The following is a 16,760-nucleotide window of genomic DNA, read 5'->3' on the forward strand; positions in this document are numbered from 1 at the left end:
TAGATATGAGGGAAATTATAAACCAAATTAAAAACTCAAATAAGAGTATTACCAGTAGAGTAGATCAGGAAAATTCAGAACGTTAGACAATAAAGACAAAATATTTTGACTAGACTCTCAAAAGGAGTCTAGTCAACTCAGAAAGGCTGGTAAGAAACCATGAGCAAAATATCCAGGAGATTTGGGATATCATAAAAAAACAAACTTAAGAGTCATTGGGTTAGAGGAAGGTATAGAGGTCCAAACCAAAGGAACGAGCAATCTATTAAATAAAATAATTTTAGAAAACTTTCCAGACATGAAAAATGAAACGGATGTCCAAATCCTACAGGCCTACAGGACGCTGAACTTACAAAATCACAATAGACCAACTCCAAGACACATTATTATGAAGATATCCAACATACAGAACAAGGAGAGAATATTAAAAGCTACAAGACAAAGGAGGCAGATTACATTCAGGGGTAAACCAATTAGGTTAACAGCTGATTTTTCATCACAGATGCTGAAAGCGAGAAGATCCTAGAACAATGTACTTCAAATGCTGAAAGATAATGGGTGCCAACCAAGAATATTGTATCCAGCAAAATTAAGCTTCAAGTTTGACAATGAAATAAAAATCTTTCACTATAAACAAAAGTTAAAAGAATTCACAACCAGAAAACCAGCACTGCAAAGCATTTTGGGCAAAACACTACACGAAGAGGAAATGAAAAACAATAACCAAAACCAAGAGTGGGAAGTACCTCAGTAAACGGGGGAAAAACTAATCAGAGAAGGAAAAAATAATAAAAATAAATAAATAAACAAGCAAACAAACAGGACTGGAAGTACAAACCATATATCAATAGTAACCCTAAACATTAATGGCTTAAACTCACCAATTAAGCGACATAGGCTGGTAACTTGGATTAAGGTTGGGGAAAATCATACCACTCACATGGTCCTCGGAAGCAAGCAGGAATGGCCATACTCATATCAAATAAAATCAACTTCAAGTCTAAGTTAATCAAAAGGGATAAAGAAGGACACTATATACTGTTAAAGGGAACCATTTACCAATAAGACATAACAATTATCAATATTTATGCCCCAAACAATGGTGATTCTACGTTTATAAAACAAAGCCTCCTCAAGTTCAAGAGACAAATAGACCACAACACAATAATTATGGGTGATTTCAACACACCTCTCTCACCATTGGACAGATCTTCCAATCAAAAGTTGAATAAAGAAACTATAGAACTCAATAACACAATTAATAACCTAGACTTAACGACATATATAGAATATATCAACCATCATCAAGTGGATATATTTTTTTCTCAGCAGCACTTCTCAAAAATTTAGACCATACATATATTATGCCATAGGGAAACTCTTAGAAATTATAAAGGAGTAGAGATAATACCATGCATCTTATCTGATCATAATGGAATGAAACTGGAAATCAAAGATAAAAGAAAGAAGGAACAACACTTCATCACTTGGAGAATGAACGATATGTTACTGAATGATCAATGGGTTACAGAAGATATCAAGGAGGAAATCAAAAAATTCTTAGAGATAAATGAAAACACAGACACAACATATCGGAATCTATGGGACACAATGAAAGCAGTTCTAAGAGGAAAATTCATTGCTTGGAGTTCATTCCTCAAAAAAAGATAAAAACTAATAAGTAAATGATCTCATACTTCATCTCAAAACCCTAGAAAAAGAAGAGTAAAACAACAGCAAATGTAGTAGAAGGCAAGAAATAATCAAAATCAGAGCTCAAATCAATGAAATTAAACAAAAGAAAAAATTGACAAAACTAAAAGTTGGTTCTTTGAAAAAATAAATGAGTTCAACAGACCCTTAGCCAAGCTAACAAAGAGAAGAGAGAGAACTCAAATTACTAGCAAACGGGATGAAAAAGGTATTTATCATAACAGACACTATAGAAATACAGAAGATAATTAGAAATCATTTTGAAACCTTATACTCCAATAAAATAGAAGATAGTGAAGGCATCGATAAATTTCTTAAGTCATATGATTTGCCCAGGAGGATACTCACAACTTAAACAGACCAATATCAATTGAGGAAATAGAAGAAGCCATCAAAAGACTACCAACCAAGAAAAGCCCAGGACCGGATGGGTATACAGCAGAGTTTTACAAAACCTTTAAAGAAGAACTAATACCAATACTTTTCAAGTTATTTCAGGAAATAGAAAAAGAGGGAGCACTTCCAAATTCATCAACATCACCCTGATTCCTAAACCAGACAAAGATCCTTCAAAGAAAGAAAACTACAGACCAATATCTCTAATGAACCTAGATGCAAAAATCCTCAATAAAATTCTGGAAAATCGGACACAAAAACATATCAAAAAGATCATGCACCATGATCAAGTAGGATTCATCCCTGGGATACAAGGCTGGTTCAATATATGGAAACCAATAAATGTTATTCACCACATCAATAGACTTAAAGATAAGAACCATATGATCATCTCAATAGACACAGAAAAAGTATTCGACAAAGTACAGCATCCCTTTATGTTCAAAACACTAGAAAGACTAGGGATAACAAGAACTCATCTCAACATTGTAAAAACTATCTATGCTAAGCCTCAGGCTAGCATCATTCTGAATGGAGAAAAATTGAAGGCATTCCCTCTAAAATCTGGAACAATACAGGGATGCCCTCTCTCACCACTTCTATTCAACATAGTTCTCGAAACACTGGCCAGAGCAATTAGACAAAAAAAATTAAAGGCATAAAGATAGGAAAAGAAGAAATTAAATTAGCACTATTTGCAGGTGACATGAACCTATACATAGCAGACCCAAAAGGTTCTACCAACAAACTTCTAGAGCTAGTAAATGAATTCAGAAAGTGGCAGGATATAAAATCAACACACATAAATCAAAGGCATTCCTGTATATCAGTGACAAATCCTCTGAAATGGAAATGAGGACAACCACCCCATTCGCAATATCCTCAAAAAAAAATAAAATAAAATACTTGAGAATCAACCTAACAAAAGAGGTGAAAGACCTATACAAAGAGAGAAACAGAAGAAGACCTTAGAAGATGGAAAGATATACCTTGTTCATGAATAGGCAGAACTAATATCATTAAAATGGAAATATTACCAAAAGTACTCTATATCAAAATCCCAACAGCATTCCTCGCAGAAATAGAAAAAGCAATCCTGAAATTCATCTGGAAAAATAAAAGACCCAGAATAGCAAAAGCAATTCTAAGCAGGAAGAGTGAAACAGGTGGTATAGTGATACCAGATTTTAAACTATACTACAGAGCAATAGTAACAAAAACAGCATGGTACTGGTACCAAAACAGGCGGGTAGACCAATGATACAGAATAGAGGACACAGAAATCAATCCACAAAATTACAATTACCTTATATTAGACAAAGGGGCTAAAAGCATGCAATAGAGAAAGGATAGCATCTTCAACAAATGGTGCTGGAAGAACTGGAAATCCATATGCAACAAAATGAAATTGAATCCCTTTCTCTCACCATGCACAAAAGTTAACTCAAAATGGATCAAGGAGCTAGGAATCAAACCAGAAACTCTGCGTCTAAGAGAAGAAAAAGTTGGCTCTAATCTCCATCTCGTGGGGTCAGACTCCAAATTCCTTAATAGGACACTTATAGCACAAGAGTTAAAATCAAGAATCAACAAATGGGATGTATTCAAATTAAAAAGTTGTTTCTCCTCAAGAGAATCAATAAAAGAGGTAAATAAGGAGACTACATCCTGGGAACAAATTTCTATCCTTCACACTTCAGATAGAGCCCTAATCTCCAGAGTATACAAAGAACTCAAAAAATTAAACAAATAACCCAATCAACAAATAGGCCAAGGATCTGAACATACACTTCTCAGAGGAGGACATATAATCAATCAACAAATACACGAAAAAAAGCTCACTATCTCTAGCAATCACAGAAATGCAAATTAAAACCACTCTAAGATATCATCTCACTCCAGTAAGAATGGCAGCCATTATGAAGTCAAACAACAACAAGTGCTGGTGAGGATGTGGGGAAAAGGGTACACTTGTACATTGCTGGTGGGACTGCAAATTGGTGCGGCCAATTTGGAAAGCAGTATGGGGATTCCTTGGAAAGCTGTGAATGGAACCACCATTCGACCCAGCTATTTCCCTTCTCAGACTATTCCCAAAAGACCTAAAAAGAGCATACTACAGGGATACAGGTACATCAATGTTCATAGCAGCACAATTCACAATAGCTAGACTGTGGAATCAACCTAGATGCCCTATAGATGAATGGATAAAAAATGTGGCATTTATACACAATGGAATATTAGTCAGCACTAAAAAATAACAAAATCATGGCATTTTCAGGGAAATGGATAGCATTAGAGCAGGTTATGCTAAGTGAAGTTCGCCAATCCCTAAAAAACAAAGGCCGAATGTCTTCTTTGATATAAGGGGGTGGGGGGGGCGACTCAAAACAGAGCAGAGAGGAAGAGCATGAGAAGAAGATTACCATTAAACAGGGACAGGAGGTGGGAGGAAATGGAAGAGAGAAGGGGAATTACACAGAAGATGGAAGGAGACCCTCATTGCTATACAAAATTACATATAAGATAGTGTGAGGAAGTAGGGGAAAAAAAGAGAGGGAAATGTGTTACAGTAGATGGGGTAGAGAGAGGTGATGGGAGGGGAGGAGAGGGGAGGGAGAGGATAGGAAGGGCAGCAGAATACAATAGACACTAGTATGGCAGTATGTATAAACGTGGCTGTATAACCAATGTGATCCTGCAATATGTACACGTGGGAAAAATAAGAATTCATACCCCATAAAAAAAGAAAAGAAAATGAATTACTTTTTTAAAAGAATTTAAAATAAGATAATAAAACAATATCATGAGGTGAGCAATAGTTTGCTTACCTAAAGAGAAACTGTTGCTGATTTATAATTAAACACTTCAAAAAACAAAGCAGATGGCTAAAAATAAACTTATTGATGGGACAGATGCATGTATACATAAATTAATAGAAAGGGGAAAAAACAGAAAAATACTTTACAAGGACCTAATGAGAGGCTCAGGAGAGCAACTAGAGACAGAATTAGGAACTAAAAATATTCTCCCTCATAGTGCATGAGTGCATTAGGATGTAGCAGCTTCTGCAGGAAAGGTACAAAGCTTCACCCAGGATCAATTTCCCCTAACTCCACAGATTAAAGCAAGTGGAGACTTTCTCTCTCTTCTTTCCTCTGCCACACTCTCCCACCATGATGTTCTGCCTCACCTCGAGCCCAGGGAATAAAGCTGAAACCATGAGCTCTCAAATAAACTTTTCCTCCTCTATAGCTGTTCTGAATGGGCCTTTTAGTCACAGCAGTGAAAGAGCTGACTAAAACAGTGATCAATTAAGACATTACAGATATTAAAAAACTAATATGGTAATATTATGATCAACTCTATTATTATAAATTAGGCAATTTACATGGATGGAACAAATTCATTGAATGTGGAACAAATTCAAACTGTAAAGTCTCATTAAAGCAAGAAAGAGAACCTAAAACTATACTGTACTGTAACAAAGAAACAGAATGTTGTTATGGACTGAATTATGTCTGCCCGCTCCCTAATTTATGTTAAAGTCCTAATCTCCAGTAATTCAAAATGTTACTATATTTGGAGATAGGATCTCTGAAGATGTTAACTAAGTGAAAATAAGGTCCTTAAAGGAAGATAACAAGAATCAGACATACATAAGTGGAAAATAATGTGAAGTCAGAAGGAAGGCAACCTCTACAAGCCACAGACAGGGCATCAGGAGAAACCAACCCTTATGACACCTTGACTTTCAGCCTCTAGAACTGTCAGAAAATAAATTTCTGTTGTTCAAGCCACCTAGTCTGGGATATTTTTCTATAAAACCTCAGAAATCTAAAACTATGTATTTTAAAACATCACAAGCAAATAAATTCCAAGCCCAGATGGCTTAAATGAATTCCACCAAACATATGAAGAAGCAATAATATTGATTTTATGTAAAATCTTCCAGAACATAGAGAGTAGAAAATACTTCCCATCTGAATTTGTAGGGTCAGCAATAAAACCTGACACTAAAACCAGGGAAATATCACACACACACACACACACACACACACACACACACACACACACAAAACAACAAATGAATATCCTCAGGAAAATACTAGCAAATCAAATAGCATAAAAAACAATAATATACCATGACCTAGTTGGACCTCTCCTAGGAATGTAAAACAGGCTCAACATTTTAAAAATCAAATAGGTATTTCATTCTGAAAAATTACATGATCATCTCAATTCATATAACAAAATTCAAAAGCCATTCATGATAACTCTTCAGCAAACTTGAATTAGAAGGCACTTCCTCAGCTAATAAATGGCTTTAACATCATAACAAAGTTCCAAGCTAGTACATTAGGTCAAGTAAAAGATGCGATAGGTAAACACACAGGGAAAAGTAAAAAAATAAAACTGTCTGACAACATGAATATTTACATTGAAAAGAGCTTCTCAAATTAATAAGTTTGGAAGGTTTTTGAAAGATACAAGGACAGCCAGGCATGGTGGCACACGCTTCTAACCCCAGAGGCTCAGAAGGCTGAGACAGGAAGATCCTGAGTTCAAGGCCAGCCTCAGCAACTTAGCAAGTCACTAAGAACTTAGTGAGACCCTGTCTCTAAATAAAATACAAAACAGGGCTAAGGATGAGGCTCAGTGGTTGAGTGCCCCTGAGTTCATTTCCTGGTACCAAATAAATAAATAAATAAATAAGATACAAGGACAATATACAAAAATTAATTATATGTTTACATATTAACAACAATGGAGTTAAAATATTTTCATAAGTTCCATTTTTATAAAATATCACAAAAACATACTTGATACAAATCAAGGATTTGTATCAAATCCAAATGCAGGATTCTTCTTTTTTGATATGAATATTTGATATAATAAATTAACTAAACATTTGTTTTCTTTTGTAAAATATTAAAGGGAAAAAGTTGGAGAAGACAGAAAAAAAGAAAAACATAAAGATGTTATATCCTCTTTTAGGGAAGGAATAGGACTACCCTGTGTGTAACTCAAAATGATTTGCATCATGCCACAAACTCACCAATATTAACTATAATACTTTTTAAACAATCTAACCAGTGTATATTGTTATCTCACTGTGATTTGATTTTTCATTATCTGATTCAAACTTAAGTTGAAACACGTTTTTATACTTCTTCTGTGAAGTACCTGTTAATGGCTTTTGATCATTTTTCTATTTGGTTCTTTTATTTTAACAAAATGCAGTTTTATATTTTCTGGGTATTAATATTTTGTTATTATAGACTTAAATAACAGACCCCAGGAGGAGTCCATTTAAAAAGTGACAGCATATAACACTGGCTCACTTGTAGTCAATGACAGAAAGAGATGTCAGGAACAGCACAAGTGCTAAAAAAAGTATTTAGACATAAGCAACATATTGCTGAAAGAAAATGTAGGGTCAGTACAACAGTACATAACCCCAAGAAGCTAAAGACACAAAGAAAGTTGACACATACTCACAGACACAATCTCACAGACCTCCAATTGGTCTGAAGTAGAGCCCCTTCCAGAGCTTACTACTACAAATAGTATTACATCATACCAGCAAATTCAGGAGAGTCAGTCTTTGATGTCCCTGCAGACTCTTCATCATCACTGTTCCACCTGTCTCTTTTCAAGGCAGCACTGGCATTCCACACATTGTGATCACTCTCACTAGAAAAAAAAATGTGTATGTTGTTCAAAGAATATGTACACACATTATGTCTAATATATGTATCTCTAATATCTATATTCATTATTCAATAAAGAGTCACATCTATTTCAGTTCAACCACCTACTCCATTGTCATCAACTGGACTGATGCCTTCTGAGATACTTTTAAAATTCTATGTCTGATTACAAACTTCATCTCCTATCACTTTTACCTGGCTTGCAAACTAATCATCTTGTCTCAATCTATATCTACTCACCTTCTCTCCTCCTTACCTTGGCAGTGAAAGAGAAATACTGGAGTCACTGGGATTTCTGACACTAGAAAAGAGCCACTTGGAAAACACTGGTATGCCTCTGGTCAATTTCCTCTAAAATTTGTCCACTGCAGCTATCTCCAAGCCTCTACCCTCATATGGTCCTTATCTTAATCCTCTGCCTTAGTAAAAAAGTAGTCCCTCCTAGACAATGCAAGACAAAATTTACTATTTTAAAACATACACTCAAATGCATCAACATTCTTCATTACTCTTTACTTTTTCCCTGTTTAGAATTAATCCTTGCACTTTCTTAATCCCATACCTTCTGGTTCCTCTGAAAAATTTTTCTTACAACTCATCTTTTCTTATTATCTATAGATTATTTCACATAAAAAATTCAACTTTCTCTCATCTTAAAAATGGGGAAGTATTGGTAAATGAAATCTACCAAATTATGCTACATCTGTGAATAAACATACCACAATGAGTCCCATGTATATGTGTACAAACAAAATTATAACGAAATAATGATGATAATAATAAGGAGGAGGATCAGTAGAATAAGCTTACCAGGGGAAGAAAAAGGGGAGGGACAGAAAGGCACTGGGGAATAAGACTGATCAAATTATGTACATGTATGAATATAATATAATGAATCCCCTATTATGCATAATTATAACATGCCAATAAATACAGGAAACCCTTTAAACAACCTCTGTCATGCTAATAATTGCTAAAAGATTTTTTAAACACTAACCATATTCACTTTCTGTTTCTTTTCCAACCTCTCACTGTTCAATTTATTCACCTCTTCTATCTGCTAGGCTCTTGTACTTTTATTTCAACTTCACTTAGCAAAAGTCTCCTAATTTGATTTCTGGATCTAATAATCAATGTCTAGATAAAATTATTCCTAAAACACAAATTTAATTATAACTGCAAGTCAACTTTGGAATAAATCAAGGCTCCCTGTTGGACACTTTAAGGACGCTGGCAAACAAGCCCCTGCCTACTTTTTCATCTCATCTGTACTAATTTCCTACATGTATTTTATGCAAAAATTATTACCTTTTTATTTTTATTCTGTGAATAATCTTACATTTCTTTCTCTTTTCTCCTCACTATTATTTGACTACTGCAATCATCTACTTGACATTCATTTCCTACCACTTTTATCCTGCCTTTGTTAACAGAAATCTTAGTTCTAGAAATACAGACAGACCCTACCTATGCTTCATTTTCAAGTCAATAAACTAATAAAATGTATACTTCGCTTTACTTATATTGAGTTCCTTCACACAACAGGCCCAAATGATATCTTCTCCAATTCCTATCACTCTTGACACTTATTTCTCACCACCAATGAGGTATTTCCACAAGTCCTTACCTTTGCTCAAACTTCTTCCCTCAGCCTAAAATTTTCTTCCCTCCCTTTTCATCTGCTAGGTTTCTATTTATTTAAATTCTAAACCCAACCAAAATATCTTTACATCAAAAAAGGCTGTGATAAATTTCTCTGGCATATATTCTCTGTCTTCTATACTCAACATCTTTGGATTTTGATTCTATAACAATGCTTATACCATTGTATTTAAATTTCTCTTACATATCTGTTTCCCAATTAAATTGTGATTCAAAGAGCAAACTGTGATATTTTGTATTTGAGTACAGTGCTTAGTATAAAATGTCAAGATGCCTTGGAATTACTATTATTTGTTCATTTAATGAGCTTCTTAAAGGGCAACCTACATACATATACATATATACATATATATATATATATATATATATATATATATATACATATACATATACAGATATATATACACATATATGTATGTATATAAACACACATACACACAATATAAACAATATGCACATTATTATGCAGTACTATTTCAGTGACTATAGCTATTACTAATAAATTTCTAAGGAAACATGACTTTACAAAATGTCTCCTTATTAATCGCTTTTTTACATGTAATGCCTAAATTTGAACATTTTATAAACATAACAACTACTGTTTCTTTCATTTTCCTAATAAAAATTTGCTTTCTTGTTTCTTTAAATTTTTATTTCATATATAGACCAGAGAATTCACCACATTAACAGTTTTATTGTTTTTAGTACATAATTATCTTTCTGGAAAGATTGAATTCCTAGTAAAATTTAAAGCTATCCTGAGTTTTATGCTACCTTCAGTACACTGTCCCCTCTAACAGCTCCAGGCACATTTCCAAAGGCTTGGAGGCTGTGTAACTATTGAAAAGATAGAGAAGTTGAATCTTTGATAATATCTTTTCCTTGTGTCAATATTGTATTTATAAGATCCTAAATGCAACATATTTCCAAGAAAACTAAATCAGCCTTACAAAGAAATGTAAATAACCCAACATTTGAGGGCCATTATTCACTATTCCCATTCAGATGAAGGGATATGAATAAAGTGTGAATATGAATAGGATAAACAAAATTCACTAAATAAGTACATTAGTTATACCTTTCTGAAAGCTCTTGAAAAAGATCCTCAGCAGCACTACTTCTGAGTGAGAATTTCTTAGAAGGTTTCACCTTCTCTGAGTTAACTTTATTTTGTAAAACCTATAGGCATGAGAAAGAAAACAAACCTTGTGATTTTAAGAAATATAGTTAAATGAAATATTATTTCTATAGCTTCTTAAGATAAGATTTTCCATGATGGAATTAAAACATAATAATGATGTTATTTATACTCCTAGAAAATCTCTTGAAATGTATATCTACCTAGTTAATATTTTCCAATGGGTCAAAACAAAGTGTAGAGTACTTTATGTAAATACAAGTGATTCATATTGAATTACTCATTAATAAAAAAAACTTAATTTGAAACAGATTGCTTTTTATTGCAGCCCAGAATAGATTACTATAAGTTCTTATGACATTTAATTTACTGTGAAGATAAAATCCTTAACACTAGATTTATCTTTACTTCAGTATTTGCAACATCTAATCCAGTAATTCTACATATGTCCCTCCCATGAGATTTTGTAATATCCAATGGAAAGATTTTAGTCCTCTTTGACTAAACATTCTCCATAGTACCTGGCTCTATGGTAGATTACATCAAATTTAATTAGAGGAAGAAAATCACATTAAAATAAGTATTCAGAGACTGGGCAACTTGGAAGCCTGAGGCAGGATAATCACAAGTTCAAGACCAGCCTCAGCAACTTAGTGAGACCTTGTCTCAAAAATAAAATATGAAAGGGCTGGGGTTCAGTAGTAAAGCATCCATGAGTTAAATTAAAATAAAAACAAATAAATTATTTAAAAAATAGAGATTCAGTAATTAGTATTTTAGGCCTTGACTCAGCCTCATTTCTTTTTTTTTTAATTTTTTTGTACTTGTATATGGACAGAATGTCTTTGTTTTATTTGTTTATTTTTAAGCGGTGCTAAGGATGTAATCCAGTGTCTCAAATGCCCTACCCCTCAGCTATAGCCCCAGCCCTTGCTTCATTTCTTAATTTTTTGTTTCGTTTTAATTTTTATTTTTTTAATTAAATTATTATTTATTCTAATTTGTTATACATGATGGCAGAATGCAATTAATTTCATATTACACATATAGGGCACAATTTCTCAAGTCACTGATTGTATACAAAGTATTTTCACAACATCCGTGTCTTCATACATTTACTTAGGTAATGATGTCTAACTCATTCTCCCATCATTCCTACCCCCTCCTTTCCCCCCCCTAAAGCTCAAAATTTATTAATTTGACAATTCTTTTGGGGGGGCCCAGTATGTACAGATACTATTATAAGTGTTAGAACAAAACAGTGAACAAGAGAAACATGTCCTGATAGGACAAATGGTGAACAAGAGAAGCATATGTTCTGACAAATTATGAAGGTTATATTCTCATGGACAGATACAAAACAAGTAAGCATAAAAATAATTGTAGCCAATGTTGTGTTAATTTAGTAACAGAGTATGATAACAGGTAACTGTTGTATATATAAAAAATGAAAAAGAAGAGGCTGAACAAAGGAACAAGAAAGCACTCTGAGGAAAAACATACACATATGCACATACACAAATACCTCTGGCTTCTGCCTTATTTTCTACTCTTTAATTCATGCCTATTTCTCATACAATATCTCCAGTTACAATCTGGGTATTCTTTTCATCTTTTTGTAAATATCTCTCATAATTTTTATTTGTAAACTTTATTAATTTTTTCCTCTCGTGATAGTGTGTGTTGTATGTATGTGTCCTAATCCTAGAAGACATTAATACAGTCATCATTCCAGAACACTGACCCCCAAAACAATTATTTTTAAAAATAAGACATTAATACATGTAAACAACCACCTGGCACTTTTATCAAATATATTAATTTTGTTGAACAGGTTAAAATATATAAATTGAGTTTTCATCTTAACATGAATAAACATTTCCTGAAATATAAATGTATATTTTATCAATAACATGACCATTATAGATTTATTAAATTCTAATAGACTGAGTAATTGCCAGTTTGAATAATACATAAAATACAAATTTTTAAAAATGCTTCCTTAGCTAATTAAGAAAAATATTATTCTACTATATATTTTTCTAAGTTTTGTTTTTCACATTTGGGGATTTAATCCACCTTGAATAAATTTCAGGGTACAGTATAATTTTCCCACCCTGCTAAATCACCAATAGTTATCTTCCATTTACCTGGACATTCACAAGATCTGAAAGTCCACTCAAAGTACCAGGGGATCTTTGCAGGGCACAGGAAAGGAACCATGGACAGTCTTAGGCAGAAGCATCAAATGTCCTAAGAGTAATCTAGTTTCATTTTGGTGTCAGACAGTGAGATTACATGGATGAATACAAGAGTCACCTTGGCTTAGAAGCCTCATGTTACAAAGAAACCAGTATTACCTGCCACCCACATTCAGGCAAGAGCCCATCTGTACTTTCAAGAAGACACTTATCATCCCTTGTCACAATCCTTCCAGTACAAGAGTCATTTTACCATAACTAATACTGCCTGGCAACACAGTTGATATTCTATTTTCATCTGATTCTAAGGAAATGGGGATTATAAAACTAGCACAAAATTATTTTCTCAAAAAGAAAAAAAATGTTTTGTTAACTTTTACTTTCAGATGACAATAAGTTTTATTTTCCCTGCTGAAATAATAAATTATACCCAGTACCATTAATTTAGCAAACCGTCCTATCAAGCTTACTTCAAAAACAGAAGAAAAGAAAGTCAGACTAAATTAAGCTGGACTGAAGGTACAAAACCACCTGGTCAATGATAAAGGCTCCAGTTTTTTCAATCTACTGGCACAGAATTGTGGTGACAATCATTTTTGCAAAGTTCATGTCTAAGCTAACAGCTTAAGAAACAATTAAGTCTCTACACCTACATCTACCCTAGAGATACCAGTTTACAGCATCATAGAGAACGGTTTTGAAGTGGGAACCAGCAGAGTAAACTCTGTAGATGGAAATGCCCTGTCTCCCACCCAAAATGGGAGTAGGGTGGAGTGGAACAGCGTGCACAACACTTTCACAGAGCAGCATTAAAAGGAGTTTTCTTCAGAGTTTCAAAAAGCCTCACTCTTTTAAATCCCTACTTTGGTCATCTTCAACATCAGAGTGACAAAAAAAAATTAAGAAATCATTCTGGTGCTGGGTGTGGTGGTGCACTCTGTAATCCAAGCAGCTCAGGAGGCTGAGGCAGGAGAATCTCAGGTTCAAAGCCAGCCTCAACAACTTATCAAGGTCCTATGCAACTCAATGCTCAGCGAGACCCTGTTTCTAAATATAATACAAAAAGGGCCAGGGATGTGGCTCAGTGGTTAAATGCCCTTGAGTTCAATCCCCAGAGAGAGAGAGAGAGAGAGAGAGAGAGAGAGAGAGAGAGAGATCATTGTGGTGAGAACAATAAAATAGATATCAATTCCCTAGAGAGTGAAGTCAATGATTTCATTATAAGCTACCATCAATTAGCTGACAGTTATCTCCTTTTAGATTTTACCTTTGATCTAGTTGTCTTTTTCGTACTTGATGAAGGCAAACTCTTACCGAAATTCAGTTGTTCTGAATCAGGCTCATTTTCTTCCTTACCATTTCCTGAACAAGAAAAGAAAAGAATCAATCAAATGGAAACCACTACACAGAAGCTGAAGTCTTAGTGCAAAAAATCTAGCTATATGAAGGGAGTGGTTTTCACCTACATTTTCTATTTTTCAAATCATCTCATCTTTATCTCCTATATTAATCTATTTTCCTCCTGCTTTGAAAAAAACAGTAGCAAAGAAGAACCTGCATCTTTTCATACCCAAAGAGTTGATTTTTGTTGATTTTGTTCCTTTGTTCCTAATTACCAAAATATCCAAGAAAGTATTCTTCTGGTGAATTATAAATTATGCAACTCGCAGAACCTGTGCATTGTGAACACAATTCTTCTCACTTTAACACCTTGTAGTATTTATGATTCAAAAATCAGTTATATGATCATTGTTGTTTCAGGATTTATTGAAGAACAAAATATGAATCATCTTAAGAAAACTCACTGCTGAATTTATTCTATGATTATTGCTAATTGCTTTGTTAATTTCACTGCACAGAACCTTTCAGATAAGAAGCCAAAGTAGAAATTATTCTCTGATCTCAGAATGAAGCACTCAAGGGACTGTTTCCCATATCATGATAGCCTTAAAAATGATTTAGAAATTTTGTGATATAGCATATTTAAAACTAAGTAAAAATATAGTGAGCTAGTACTTTGGAAACTAAAAAGTGAATCACTGAATGTGTTAAAAAGAAAAAAGAAAAGAAATTAAGAACTATTATAACATGAGTTAATTTTTGAAAATAAATATAGAATATTAAATACCAATGAAAGGACAACAGATCAAAACTTACATGAAATAGCCGAAGCAGTGTTTAGGTAGGTTTTAAATGCATTTACAAAAAAAAGACAGAAAATACTGACAAAACTTAGATTCACATTCAGTCACAGATCCAAACAAACATAAAATTTCAGGAAACTCAAAGTAAGTAGAAAAGAACAAGCCATAAATAAAAATAATAAATAAAAAATAAGGTAAAAAAAGAATAATCAACTAAATAAAATTATTTATTTGAAAAGGACTTAAAAATATACAAACTTCTTTCACTACTAATCCATGGGTAGAAAATAAATAATATTAAAAAGAAAAAGAAACACAGCTAAAAATGCAACTATAATTTTTTAAAAAGTAATGAGCAAATACTATCAGTACTTTAAACAAATTTGATTAAATAGAAACCTTTATAAAAGAATTGTAATTATAAAAATTTACTCAAGAAGATGCAGAAAGGCTAACTAGTATAATAACCACTTAAAAAGTTAAAATAATAATCAAAAATATCAATTCCAGGGGAAAAGGCATCTGGGCCCAAAAAGTTTCCACATAAAATTTTACCACACTTTTAATGAACAAAACCCTTTTGTTATGCAAATTGTTTTAGAGAATTTTTCTTTAAAAGTTTATTAACTTATATTAAGTTAATAAAATCCTGACATGAAAACAAAATATAAAATACATGTAAGAAAAATGATAAGCCAAACTCAATAACAAACAGATGCAAAATACCTAAATAAAACAATACTAAGTGCTGCAGTGGGGAAAAATGCGTCCAGATTAAGTGGATCTATCTCAAGAATTCAAAGTATACTCAATGTCAGAAAAAAAATCTATTTCTATGAATTAGCATGTTAACAAATGTTAACAAAATAAAGGACAAATCATATTATCATCTAAACACTTAAAAATCATTTTAAAAATTCAATAGTCTATCAAACTGGAAATAAAAGGAAGAAACTGCTTTAATTTATAATAAAGTTTATCCAAAATATCAAGCTAACATTATACATAATGGTAAGACTTTAAATATTGTCTCATTATTTAAGCAAAATAAAAGAATGCATGCTATCTCTATTCTTATCTAACATATATGATATAGCATCTAAGTAATAGAGAAAAAGGAGGAAAAAAAACCCTAGGATTGGTAACAAAGAAAGTAAACTATTATTTACAATATTGTAATTGTCTGTATAGAAAAATTTTTACAATATTTTTATAATATATACAATTTTACAAAATTTTTACAATATTTACACTATTATAATTGTCTGTATAGAAAAATCAAACTACAGTTAAACTACAGTTAGACTATTCCCTGAGGATCTTAAAAGAGCGTACTATAGGGATACTGCCACATCAATGATTATAGCGGCACAATTCACAATAGCTAGACTATGGAACCAACCTAGATGCCCTTCAATAGATGAATGGATAAAAAAAATGTGGCATCTATACACAATGGAATATTATGCAGCACTAAAAAATGACAAAATCATAGAATTTGCAGGGAAATGGATGGCATTAGAGCAGATTATGCTAAGCGAAGCTAGCCAATCCTTAAAAAACAAATGCCAAATGTCTTCTTTGATATAAAGAGAGCAACTAAGAACAGAACAGGAAGGATGAGCATGAGGAAAAGACTAACATTAAACAAAGACGAGAGGGGGGAGAGAAAGGGAGAGAGAAGGGAAAGCATATGGAAAAAGTAGGAGACCTTCAATGTTACACAATATTATAAGAGGTTGTGAGGGGAAAGGAGGAGGGAAAAAAGGGAGAGAATTAAACAACAGCAGAG

The 16,760-nt window shown here is 33.0% G+C and overlaps 1 protein-coding gene across 1 annotated transcript in view; it reads right to left on the reverse strand.

The window, feature by feature from the left end:
- The window catches only part of Ptpn20 (protein tyrosine phosphatase non-receptor type 20), a 69,501-nt gene that overhangs the window by 51,522 nt on the left and 1,219 nt on the right, over positions 1–16,760 (reverse strand). Inside the window, exons 2-4 of the mRNA XM_076835203.1 lie at positions 14,092–14,186; positions 10,564–10,664; positions 7,694–7,806 (exon numbers count right to left, since the gene is read on the reverse strand). Coding sequence (XP_076691318.1) covers positions 7,694–7,806; positions 10,564–10,664; positions 14,092–14,186 — 309 coding nt within the window. The remainder of the gene's footprint in view (positions 1–7,693; positions 7,807–10,563; positions 10,665–14,091; positions 14,187–16,760) is intronic.

This window comes from Callospermophilus lateralis, chromosome 15, assembly GCF_048772815.1.
Source record: "Callospermophilus lateralis isolate mCalLat2 chromosome 15, mCalLat2.hap1, whole genome shotgun sequence".
In the NCBI taxonomy this organism is placed as follows: Eukaryota; Metazoa; Chordata; class Mammalia; order Rodentia; family Sciuridae; genus Callospermophilus; species Callospermophilus lateralis.